Source organism: Rhizoctonia solani, chromosome 7 (genome assembly GCF_016906535.1).
Source record: "Rhizoctonia solani chromosome 7, complete sequence".
Taxonomy (NCBI): domain Eukaryota; kingdom Fungi; phylum Basidiomycota; class Agaricomycetes; order Cantharellales; family Ceratobasidiaceae; genus Rhizoctonia; species Rhizoctonia solani.
This window is the reverse complement of record NC_057376.1, coordinates 262634-274652: the sequence shown is the minus strand read 5'-3', so window position 1 is coordinate 274652 and position 12019 is coordinate 262634. Positions and strand designations below refer to the sequence as shown.

General features: G+C 46.7%; 4 protein-coding genes across 4 annotated transcripts; 3 read left to right on the top strand and 1 right to left on the bottom strand.

The window, feature by feature from the left end:
* Window positions 1-330: 330 nt before the first annotated feature.
* RhiXN_06253 (tranport-associated late exocytosis protein) lies at window positions 331-4244 on the top strand (the record flags this gene model as incomplete). Its single annotated transcript, XM_043326069.1, has 20 exons — window positions 331-364; window positions 462-657; window positions 720-839; window positions 890-950; window positions 1005-1086; window positions 1135-1194; window positions 1603-1708; window positions 1825-1900; window positions 1955-2121; window positions 2183-2426; window positions 2484-2576; window positions 2625-2894; window positions 2948-3085; window positions 3136-3259; window positions 3306-3343; window positions 3390-3455; window positions 3504-3528; window positions 3578-3639; window positions 3963-4016; window positions 4068-4244. 20 exons carry the CDS (start codon window positions 331-333, stop codon window positions 4242-4244), a joined length of 2193 nt encoding a protein of 730 aa, XP_043181501.1.
* Window positions 4245-4268: 24 nt separating this feature from the next.
* RhiXN_06252 (tranport-associated late exocytosis protein) lies at window positions 4269-5709 on the top strand (the record flags this gene model as incomplete). Its single annotated transcript, XM_043326068.1, has 10 exons — window positions 4269-4277; window positions 4333-4393; window positions 4444-4512; window positions 4562-4614; window positions 4662-4686; window positions 4734-4881; window positions 4939-5081; window positions 5131-5155; window positions 5195-5504; window positions 5575-5709. The coding sequence occupies 10 exons, from the start codon at window positions 4269-4271 to the stop codon at window positions 5707-5709; spliced, it is 978 nt and encodes a 325-aa protein (XP_043181500.1).
* A 2235-nt stretch (window positions 5710-7944) lies between these two features.
* Window positions 7945-8445, top strand: RhiXN_06251 (DASH complex subunit Dad2; the record flags this gene model as incomplete). The annotated part of the gene is made up of 4 exons (XM_043326067.1): window positions 7945-8045; window positions 8102-8145; window positions 8202-8258; window positions 8315-8445. 4 exons carry the CDS (start codon window positions 7945-7947, stop codon window positions 8443-8445), a joined length of 333 nt encoding a protein of 110 aa, XP_043181499.1.
* A 205-nt stretch (window positions 8446-8650) lies between these two features.
* Window positions 8651-11569, bottom strand: RhiXN_06250 (other/SCY1 protein kinase; the record flags this gene model as incomplete). The annotated part of the gene is made up of 12 exons (XM_043326066.1): window positions 8651-8967; window positions 9018-9312; window positions 9366-9533; window positions 9589-9645; window positions 9702-9962; window positions 10019-10093; window positions 10155-10452; window positions 10536-10835; window positions 10885-10955; window positions 11007-11153; window positions 11209-11478; window positions 11525-11569. 12 exons carry the CDS (start codon window positions 11567-11569, stop codon window positions 8651-8653), a joined length of 2304 nt encoding a protein of 767 aa, XP_043181498.1.
* Between the last annotated feature and the right edge of the window lie 450 nt (window positions 11570-12019).

The window sequence follows — 12019 nt, the reverse complement described above, 5'->3', positions numbered from 1 at the left end:
AGGAGTTTCTAGGAATGTCATCTTGGTTCGGTTGTAGCCTCGGATCCAGGCTGAGCTTCATCGAAACCCAATCGACCAATAGCTAGTTGATGCCCCAGGATATATGGAATGCTGGATTGATGAAGATGTGCTATGTCCCTTGGCCGCGCTTCTTCGCCCCAGTTCAAATAGTTCGACAGTCGAAACAAGCAACACCCAAAGCAGTTTGTCAAACGGGCTCTCCACTAGTTTCCAATTCTTGTTCACCAGTGGATTCGGACAATATCACATTGCCTTGCTCAGTTAGATCGTTTCTTCCGTAAAATCCGTCCCAAACCACGACTGGTGAAAATGAGGATCCTCGCATCCAATGAGCTACAAAAGGGTCAGTCGCTCATACCTAGTTGACCTCTCAAGCTTAATAACCTGTTCCCACTTGTACTCATTATTTTACTCATTGTCTTTGTCTTTCTTGTTCTTAGCATCTTTGCCACCTCATTCTCAAGCTTCAACGCCTCCGGCCAGTCCGTCCATTGCCACACAAGAGGAGCTTTCAGTATACACACAAGCCGAAATGTCAATGTCTCCTACGGCTTTCGCAGAGTTCTGTTCGCAGATTCCTATGGTCATTGCCATGGAACGCCATGCAGACATATTTGATATCAGTGCTGGCACTGAGTAGGTGATCTCTCCGCCCTGGTTCACTTGCTAGAATTGACATGACCCTCTCATTTTCACAGCGTAACTCGTTACTTTGACGGTACAGCAGAGCTGGACATATCCGCGAACCCAGCTGCAATACGTTTTCTTTATGCATTCGAAGTTGGCCTCCAGTCTGGAGACCCAAAGCATCATTTAAAGTATGTTAAGACTTCGGTAGATAACTGATGGACACTGACAATTTGTTCAGCGAAACAGCAAACACAGCTTCGGGTGTCATGAATGAATACATTCTTTTTGAGAAACCATATGTGAGTTTTATTTCGGGTGAACACGGCTTCTTCTTATATGAATGTGTCACCCAGATTGTTCCCAACACCAGTGTGTATCGCTGTCGGTTTCGCCTTGCAATTTGTTCGTACCTCTTCCCCCGTCATGGCCAACTCGGTAAGTGCATGTTTGTCCTTCAATAAAACTTAACCGACTTTTGTTTAGGCTTCTTTCAAGTACGAGTCGCTGCCATATTTGCTGTTCCTGATCAGGGTGGTCCGGGAGGTATGCGTATGATACGCGCCCCGGCTACGGTTCATCGTTTCAGTTTGCAAGTCAAGGTGTCTCCAGGCTCTATTCTCAACGCTGTGCGCTAGAGTGTCAAGCTCCCTTTGATTTGTTGAAAAACGTGAATGTTTATTATCCTCTAATGTAGACGTTGATAGAGTTAGGTTAGAAGCTAAATTGTGGATGTGTAATGTACCTAAATGTAGAATTAACCGCTCAAAAGAAAAGTCAAATTCCGAGGTACATCACCACGTGGGGTCACATGCGGTTAAGTGATTGTCATGTTCCTCGTTGCTTCGTCACTACTTGCGCAAGTTCATCGTCATCATTCTGGACGAGAAACTCATGCCTCTTGGTGGCACGAGAATTGCCCTCAGATACCCTTCCGTTGACACATCCCTTTAGTCATGTCAATCGATCCTGCCAAGGCAACATCTGCCAACAACACCTCGCGAACGTTCGGCACTGCTTTCGTTACGAACCTTGCCTTGCTAGCTATACAAGTCGGAGGGTTTGTAGTACTTAAGAAGAAATTTGATCGAATTTATAGCCCTCGGACACTGCTTCCTCCACTCGAGTAACGTCACTTTACCTATCGAACACGGGATACACCTAACGATCAAGCAGGAAACGATCAGCTGAATTGCCGAGTGGTCCGTGGAAATGGTTGCCAGCAGTGATATTTGCCCCCGCGGAAGACATAGTAAGTGGATTCCCTTTTTTGAACTTAGTTATTGATTGTTCTATTTCGGTATAGATACGAAAGAATGGGCTTGATGCGTATTTATTTGTTCGATTTTTGAAGCTTATGATATGGGTGTTTGGAGCCTTTACTCTAATATCCTGGCCCATTTTGCTACCAATCAACTCGGTAAACATGCCTGGTGGAGGCAAGGATGGGCTACTGAGGCTTTCGTGGTCCAAGTGAGTTTGTCACCCGCCTTGTTCGTCAAATATTCTGAATAGTTCGAACGGCCACCTCCAGCATTACCGAAGGCGAACATAGACGACGTATAGCACACGTGGTCCTTGTGTATATCATGACATGTAAGCTTTCCTTTTATTATCGCGAGTGTGTATCCTCTGAGGGAGATTGGTCTGCCCCAGTTTTCGTATTTTACTTGATCAGGCGCGAGTTGCTCATATTTGTGCACGCACGACACCAATTCTTAACCTCAAGATCGCACTCTCACCACGCGCAAGCAAAGACTGTACTCGTTACATCTATGGTAAATACTGTTTATTTGCTAGCCGAGTTCATATAATACTCATATTATTGGGCCTAGCCAGACGAACTATGTGAGGATAAAGCTCTCCGTCAGTTTTGTGCGTTTGTACCAGGCGGAATTAACAGGATTTGGATTTATCGGGACCAACCTGTAAGTCACAAGCATAATTTGCGTTTATCATCAACTCACTTGAAATAGGATTTACCCAAATTATACAACGACCGCCTGGAGGTTTGTCAACGGCTGGAGAAGGCTATAGTAAAATACATGCGGGCAGTAACTAAAGCATGGGGCAAGCACCTCAAAGCCGAAAAGGCCAAGGCCAAGGCCCAGGGAAAATCCGGAAAGGATATAGAAGCGACACAAGATAACCAAGGAATTCCAGATAGCTACCCCTTGACCCGACTGTCCACTGTGCGTGCATCATTACTTAATCAACCCTTACCTCCCACTCCTCGGCATTCTGGAGTTACCCCCACCAACAAAACTGGAGATCTTGTTCTGAATGCCGCCAACGACAGCAAGGATCTAGGTCTCAGCTATTGCAGCCTGCCGAGCCCGAGACTCGTATAGCAATGGACATGGTTCCTCGCCCCACACATCATCTCGGCTGGATTCCCTTTGTCGGACAAAAGGTGGACACGTTCGATTGGTGCAAGGTTTGTACATCGATCCAAATCGTGGCGGTTGGCGATTGACCCAGTTTCAGACGGAGATAGCCCGCCTGAACGATGAGATCAACGAGAAGCGAAAGGATTACCGGAATGTAAGCCCCATGGAAGTGCATTTATCCAGTGCAATCTCCAAATGGGTGCCCATGTCTTGGCCAATGCGTAAGCTACCATGAGCCCCTTAAGATGTCCCAAAAATGGGTTGAAGTTGCACCTGATGATATTATTTGGGATAACATCGACGACGTACGTGGTTCAAGCGAGGCTATGAATCGTATACTGACGAACACAGGGAGCTTACGAGGTTCGATCGCGTTACGTCTTGTCCTGGCTTCTGACATTCGCCGTGATTGCTTTGGTATGAATAGACACATAAGTATGCCCATTAATCTGACACTGGAAATAGTGGTTTATCCCAACAACATTTGCGGGTAGGCTGCATTGCGTTGCTTTGTTAAGTTCTTCCTAATGTGTATATAGGTTTTCTATCAACGTTGATCAACTATGTGCCAAGGCCAAGTGGTTGGAATGGGTTTGTCGCTGTGAGTATATTGCAGTTTTGATGCGGAGCAGTATTTAATAAGGGTGATATCTCAGTGCCTGACGTTGTACAGGGTATCATACAAGGTGTATTACCGCCAGCCGTTATAGCCATTTTGTTTCTGTTATTACCGATTTACCTCCGTGGTGAGTCAAATAACGATTTATTATGATGGCCCGCTAAAACAACGAAGCCATGGCCGTTTTCGAGTGCATCCCCCGTCATTCTTTAGTTTCCATCAGTCTGTATAAACGGTACTATTTGTTTTTGGTCGTGTGAGTGGCGCTTTCAGTGTAAGGAACAACTACTGATTGATTGATCAAGCCATGGATTTTGACTATAACGCTCGCTTCCGGAATCATCTCGACAATCGTACCTGTAAGTGGGGTCGACTTTGACGCCATCTGGTTACTAATTAGATATTTCCAGATCCTAGAGCAGCCATCCAAAGCTGTAGAACTACTGGCGACAAACCTGCCAAACGCATCTATATTCTTTCTTACTTATATTGTGGCCAACGGTCTGGCCGGTAGTGCGTCCGCGCTCGCTCAGTGGGCCTTTGGTCATCCACGTCGTGAAGAAATACCTATTCGGAAGCACACCTAGCAATCATTCGAAATCACCTTTATGATGCCACAGGTGAGCTATTATCTCGCACTGTTGCCAGCATATATGGTGCTTACTCACAAATCAGGCCGATTTCGGGTCCTACTCCCAAGATGTCACTTTTGTGCACAATTGCTTTCGCTTATTCAGTGAGCCACACGCTTGTGTCCTACAAAAAACCATGCTGATTGTTACCTAGGTAATTGCGCCAGTCATAGTGGCTTGGCCTTACTCGCGTTTGCTTTATATTATATTGCTTGGAAGTTCTGTAAGTCATCGCAAAAGATGTGAGGATTTAACTAAACAATCGACCATAGTGTTCCTTTGGGTTTACGACCAACCTGAGCCTCAAGAAACTGGAGGGTTATACGTAAGTGAAGGTATCAATGTTTTATTTGTGCTGACGCTGGTTCCTAGTTTCCGCTTATTGTCTCAAATCTCTGTAAGTTTCTCGTCATAAGCCAATTTTGACAGCTAAATATCCCGTAGTCGTCGGACTGTACATCGAGCAGCTTTGTTTGGCTGGGTTATTCTTCCTGGATGCTCGTAAAACCTCGTCGCTAGTCTGGGAATCTTCATGGTTATCTTGCTCGTTATCACCATTGGAGTCCAGATCCTGTTGCGCAATCGTTCGATCGTAAGCACCTTTTTATCCTTAAGCATTATACCGGCGATTTACGTTTGCTTTATGAAGCAATCACGAATTTCCTGCCTATGTCCATTGCAACAAAATCACTGCAAGACAGACAACGCCGTCATCAAAGACAAGCCAAGGCCCTGCACATGCCGTTACGAGTGATATAGAAGACGAGGAGATGGATCTTTTCAAGAGAGATCGTACGTTGCGTTCTGCTTTACCATTGTACCTATGCTGATAGACACCTAGGCCTTCAGACTTTGATCCGCCGAAAGTAAATAAGAAACTCAAACTACCCACAAAACCCAAGCAGGACAAGGACACAGGGTTCGCTCCTCCAGCGCCAGCAGGAGAGCCCGGCACGAGCAGGATCCCCGATTCGGCCCTCGATTGGGAACCCCAAAACTCTTGACGCGTTCAAATACTCAGGACTCGGCCAGGTCCAAAAGTCCAATAAATCGAAGAAATCGGACAAAGATAGGATACAAATTGCTCCAGCAGCTCCTGCGCAAAAATCAAGTATCGCTGGAAATTCTAGCTCTGAGGATGATTCTGACTTGGACGAATTTGCGTTTGATCACCCGAACACATACAAGGATGCCCCGTGGATATGGATCCCCCAGGTAATTGAGAGGATGGGCTGAGATGACACAATATTGAACGCTTTTACTTACAGGATACACTCGGGATAAGTACGGTGTTGTTAAAGAGTTACATGCGGCAAAGGTAGAGGCCTCTGACGAAGGTGCCGAGATGGACGAGAAAGGAGTGGTCATAGTTAAGAGAAACCCTCCCGAAGAAGCCTGGAGCGGTGGTTTAGACATATAAACGGCTCATCAATCTCATTCACACAAGATATAATATCACACGTTACACACGCATGACCTTGTATATATTATAGAGTGATTCGCATACATGGAATATAGCAGGTAGACACTGGTATACGCTTATGGAAAGGATAAACCTCTATGATTTCTTTGGCTTGATTGTAAGGCAGTTGACTCCTAGTGTTTCAGCAAACCTTAGGCATGCAATCACAGCCCAGACTGCCATGAGATAAACGATAAACCAAGGCAGCGTGAGTGTACCATATTTCAAGAGCTGGAGAAATATGCCTAGGATAATGCCGAGTCAAGCTGAGAGGTCCCTCAAAATGATAATGGGCTATTGTACTTACCACCCGAATCGACCAAGTTTGCAATTACACACCTCCGAGAAGCGGTAGAACCACGGAGGGCAGAGTGCAGGAAAGGGACCGCGAGTGAGTATGCTATAATAACACGAGGCAGCATCCTTCCAAAGGTGCAAACCACGAGGAGGGTAAACTCGATCAAGCCACCGTGGAGGGGTGCAGAGACGGCCATGGGAGACAGTAAGGCTGAGTAGGGCGATGCAACCCAGAGCCAGCACAAGCAAACATAAATTCCAAAAGAAAGGTTCTGGCTAATAGCGGATATGAACGAGATGCCTTTGGATTTACATGCCGCATGACGTTCATGAAACTATTAGGTTCGCTGAGGAATGAGCTCCTCGGGTTGATTCTAGGGGCTTACCAGACTGGAGCATGTACAACAAAGACAGCGAGTAGAACTATAACATTGAAGCATTCGATCAGAGTGACCGGTCGGGAAAGCCATGGGATAAATCCGGGAAGGTCGACTGCGTTATGCCAGAACCCGGGGCCTGAAAGTTAGATAGGAATAGTTATAGAAACGATGGCATCATCCATCCTCTAACCGAAGAACGCAGATATGAGATGGACTCCAATGGCTATCAGAATGCCTTCCGTGGTCCTATTAGTTGATAAATAAGAAGGCAAGCAGCAAGCAGCAAGTAGCAATGATTTGGCCTACCGTTGATGTAGCCGAGATATAAAGTTCCCTTTAGCATAGTGTATCAATTCAATCCATATGTCTTATGTTAATCGCAGAGCTTACAGTGTAGTATTCTATTCACGATAGGATGAATTAGGCGTTTGATTACCATACACACGAGGGACCTACCTTCCCAGGTGCTCTGATTTTGTTAGCGAGAATACGTAGATAGAAGATATGTGAGCTTACCAACCACATTGGTACGCATCCAACAAGCACGAAGAACGCGCCGTTTATCGAGTGACCCAACCCAAGGGAAGCCACCTGGACAAGACCGCCCAAAGGACAATTTAAAGTGTCAATACCGTGGTCAAAAACATGGCCTTCATTCGCGATAAGTCATGTTCCCGTTTGTTAGTTGAATGGCTTGCCTAAAGCGGAAGATGTCCCAGTTTTTCGGGCCTGCCTTCCATCAACATCTATTCATAATAATCAACTTCATTCCGAAAGCGAGCGATTTTGAGTCTTACTGTCAAAGGTTTGGTACATAAATAGTCCCAGAGCAAATGATAAGTACAGCCAGGTTGGTCCGGGTGTTTTCAGGTCTGGTTCATATAGTGCAATGCAAGCGACGCTTGGGAAGAGTGTGAGGTAGTGCAGGTATATGAAATTAATTGATACTTACTTGATAATTACAAAAGACAATCCGGAGAGTGTGATGAGATTGGGTGCCATCCAACTGGGAAAGTATGTCGCCGCATGGTCCCACCCTAGTATCGGAGTAGCACCGAGTCAGTTGTCTCCCCCGATCATATGCAACTTGGCTACATGACGCAGCTAATGTAAATGGTGTTAGTGTTAATGGTTCTGCATATTCACCAGAGCATACCATATTTCGTTATAGGAGATTTATCGATGCCCGAATACCGGTAGAACCTAGCATTTCATTCAATGTGTCAAACAAAGAACAGTGTCACAGCGAGTCGAGTCCCACCGGAGGTTGTCTAACGATTCCTTGGTAAGATATGGGTCATGTCTGGGGTTGACCATTTCCTGAACACTTCAATAAAAAAAAAGTGTGATGAAGGCTTAATGAAGGCAGCTTGCTATTTTCGGTCATCAACTACGTGTTGTGTTGTGCTTGGTCGACTTACATCATCATACGTCCGCGTCCCGTCCTGACCACAACGCGACTGGCTAGTGAAACTACTTTTGATTGAAACGCATCTAATATTGGAGACTTGAAGCCATGAATCGAATGTCCTCTCTTGGTCAGCCTCGTCAGTCAACCATTGCCTCTGGCCAGGGATCTTCTGTCGCACAGCAAAGATATATAGACAAGAAAGCCGAGTATGAAGGGGTATCAGCTCTCAACGCTGCAAGCGAGCTCATGGTACAGCAATTAGAGACATTGCAAATAGGACTGATCTAATGGCAGATGGCGGGGTTGGTGCGTGCACCGAGTTAGTTATGAGCTTCAAATCAACCTGACTATCCATCCACCAGCAATTGGCTCTGTCCTCTCTAATTGGCCTAATGTGTGGCGAATTATTGGATTGGCTGGTACGCATTGCTATCTAAATAATACCACTAATCAAGCCAACAATACCTCTATGAAGCTTCAGCAGGTCAAGGCAGCGGACAAGATCCAGATGCACAGCGTCCGGACGACGCAGGAGTGGAGACTGTGCCTAGACTAGTTCGTATAGAGGTGAATAGCTCCGAAGCAGAGCCAGCGCCCGAAACCTGAGTAATACGACGGGAGGGCTATTTATCTATTGTGTATTACTGGGCGAGATGGCAGAATGTATTGTAAAATTCCCCAACAAACTAGAATGGTATAGGAGTGTAAGAACAATAGTGAGTATCCGAATCTAACCCTGTTTCTGGCCTTCATCTGGGCAATTTTCTGTGTCATGTTAGAACAAAATCTCTTCATCAGAGCAAACGCCACCTTACCTGTTTTCGTTCCTCCCTTCTCCTTGCCATTTCCGCTGCCTTTTCTCCTTGCTCAATCCAGCCAAGCTCATATTCTTTGCTGGTTCCACTTTCTCTGGTGTAGAGGGTGATTCTTGCTCAAAAGATCCCCATGTCTCGGTGGTCTTGACAGCGGGCGATGCGAGGGGAGAAGAAGTTCGTGGTTTTGTCTGCGGAGGCGAGAGCGTATTGGTGCGAGTAGGGGTCGGCGCTGCCCTGGCACGCGCTGGCATAGCGGAAGCTGGTAAAACTGGTTTAGGAGCTATGGGCTCGGGCGCAGCCGCTTCGAACGCTCCTTTATACGTGTCAGTATATTGATCAATAATTGAAGATATTCTTCCGTACCCCAATCATCTGCATCCGCATTCACGTCCATAAGGTCGTCATCTCCCCAAGCATTTGCGACATCTGTGGCACCAGCGTCCGCGCCCCATGAATCATCCTCGTTTAATAACTGCTTCGCGGCAGTCTTTGTACCTAATTGCATTCCTTTCCCGTGGGACGGAACCGTAGGGATAGATGCTGCAGGGGAGGGTAGCGCTGAAATTATGGGCGTACCCAGTGGTTCGAGTGGCGCTGACACAGGACGATCCGCGCTAGGCGCGTTTGATAGCGAACCTTGTGCCTCAGAGGCTGCGAGCTAAATAAATAACTTAGTGATTGCGTCCAAGATCATCAACACCCGAGACATACCTTGCGTCCTAATGAACTAATGGCCCATCCGGCCAACGCACCGGCAGCGCCAGCAGCCGAGGTGACCAGCGCAGCAGATGTACCACCCGCAGCTGGTGTGCCTCCGGAAGTAGCTCCAAGCGGCAGTCCTCCAATGATCGATTGAACTTCTTCAGGTGCTGTTTCAGGCTACATCGCAGAGTTTTACAATGAGTTCCCAATGGTCTGACAAAATCATACTGACCATTTGAGCTGCGTGCGCTTCAACTCGTTTGACAAATAGGTCCATAGCACGGAATGCCTGGTCCCGTACTAGCTTCTCGCGATCCACAACGTCCCAGTAATAGCAGGTAAAACCTTTGTAGCAATGTCCTCCGCACTGAAGCAATCAATGCTAGCCATCATAGCCATCAAGCCAGCAACGCGGGCATGAACAAACCCGTCTTTGATGGCACGAGAGAACGCTGGGACGAGGACTTTGCTTTTTGTATTCGGACCAAGAGATGGCGCGAGTCGACCTATCAGTATACATGTATTGGTTCGGATAGAAGGCTCCGAATCCAGTTGGGCTTTGGCCAAATGTCGTAGTAGGTCGTTGTTCAGAATGCGATCGGAGAGCTTCATGATCGAATTGCGTGAATTAAGTGTTGTCTGAGCCGAACAGAGTTCCGTACCTTTCCTGAAATCAAAATGATTGATCGCACAGTAGCTTCCCTAATCACTGCAACTGTATCACCAAATCCGGTTTGCTATGCGAGCAAACTGAGTAAATAATTGCTATGGATCGTGTATTCTGAAACAAAACCTTACCAGATGAGGCCAGACTTTGTTTACAACCGTATTCTTGTCGAGTTTATCAGCAAACTCGGGAAGTCCGTCCAAAAGCGCCATTCGGGTACCGCGATCAGGAGTTGCAAAAAGATTCACAACAGGACCGACTATGGTAGCAGTATATTCTGCAGGTGGTAGGTCTTTTCCTAGCGCGAGCACTACGGGTAGGATAGCACCAGCGGATGTGCCGCCATGGCCCAGAGAGGTAAGTAGTACAGGAAGAATCTTGTGTTGTGTGAATTCGGGAGGAAACGATGCTGTCGAATCCTTGATAGTCCTTTGCGAGAATGAGTAACTTGCGTTGTGGGCAACAAACAACTCTCACCTCAATAAAGAAGTTTTCTCGCTTCGTTGGATAACGCGAATCCTTCTAGAGCCTCACATATACGGAAAAGTGGATTCTCTGAAAAGAAAGAACCCGGGGCTGTTCCAAGGTTTAGGAAAGCAGAAGGAGAAAGGCGTGCAGCTGGGGTGGGGTTAAGTAATTTTTTGTAGTGAGGGAATATGCTATTGGGTATTGCTCCTTTGGCCGAAGGATTGGGGGCGGGATGAGGTGGATTAGCTGTAGCGGGTAGAGGGTCGTGTGAAGAATCCTTGACATTGAACACAGTGTGAATAAGAATACCGAGCGAATAGCTGTCTGTGGTTGATACGGGCAATCTGGAGATGATATAAACAGTAGGAACATAAAATGGTGCGTTAATCTTACTCTTTCAAACTACTCCACCCGCCTTTGTGTACCTCTGGACACTTGTATGCACGGCTTCGCTCGCCCATGGACTAGGAATAAAGGTTAGGAGAGCATAGAGAGCTGAACAATAAGGTGCGTACATAGAGCACCGCTGCAGCATCGGTAGGATTGCTCATTACATCGAGTCCGCCTAGTCGCCATTCACCTGAAGGCGATATGAAAACTGACTCTACTCGAATCATTCCATGCGACGAATGACAAGCATCATTGATAAAAGCTGATGCGACCTATGGTCGAAAATCTTTCAAGGAGACGCATATCAGGTTGTTCATTTTAACACACCGAGATCCGATGTAATCCCCACGTCAACCATTCCTCTCGGGATTTGGCGGGCTTAGAACTCCATCGTTCGAGAGCGGCCCAGAGTGGTTGCACACGTTCCGTTACAATATGTATACTCGAGTCGGTTTCAACAACATCAATAAATTTCAGAATATCGGGGTGTCGTGTGGTACGAAGTTTCCTTAGAGCATTCTTGGCCAGTGGCAAGAGGTCACGACGCTGGGGATCGCTAGCATCGAAAGCGAATACAGAAACAGGGCTCGAATCATCCTATTTGACAATTATTGACATGTTTGGGCGGGTCTTATTTTTCCACTTGCCCTTTTCGTCGCGTCATAAAGTGTCCAGATTGGATCTCCATAAGCAGCTACTCGGTCACCCAGCGAGAATGGTAACGTAAGTCCAGACTTTTGTATCAGAGAGGATGCCGCAGCAGAGCCCAAACTTCGCAGATAGTCCATGGTAACCGTCAAGTTCAGGTGCTGACCAGTCGGGTAAAATAGAGCCCAGGTGCTGTTTGGTTACGTGTCAATCTCGCGCTCCTCGTCTTTCCGGAAGCCCACCAAATATATAAAATACAAATTCGATAGCTGAGGAGTAAAGTAAATTAATCCACAATATCCAAGTTCCGATACTGTAGAATTCCAAAGTAGTTCCACCGAAAGTCTAGCAGAGTAAGAAGCCAAGATTGGAGATAGGATGATCCTGATGGCTATGCCACACTCACGTGCACACGGGCGCTAATGCTTTCTGGGAAATTAGCCCGCTCCACCACCAACGTCTCCCAGTTCGGCTACTTGTGCTTGCCTTC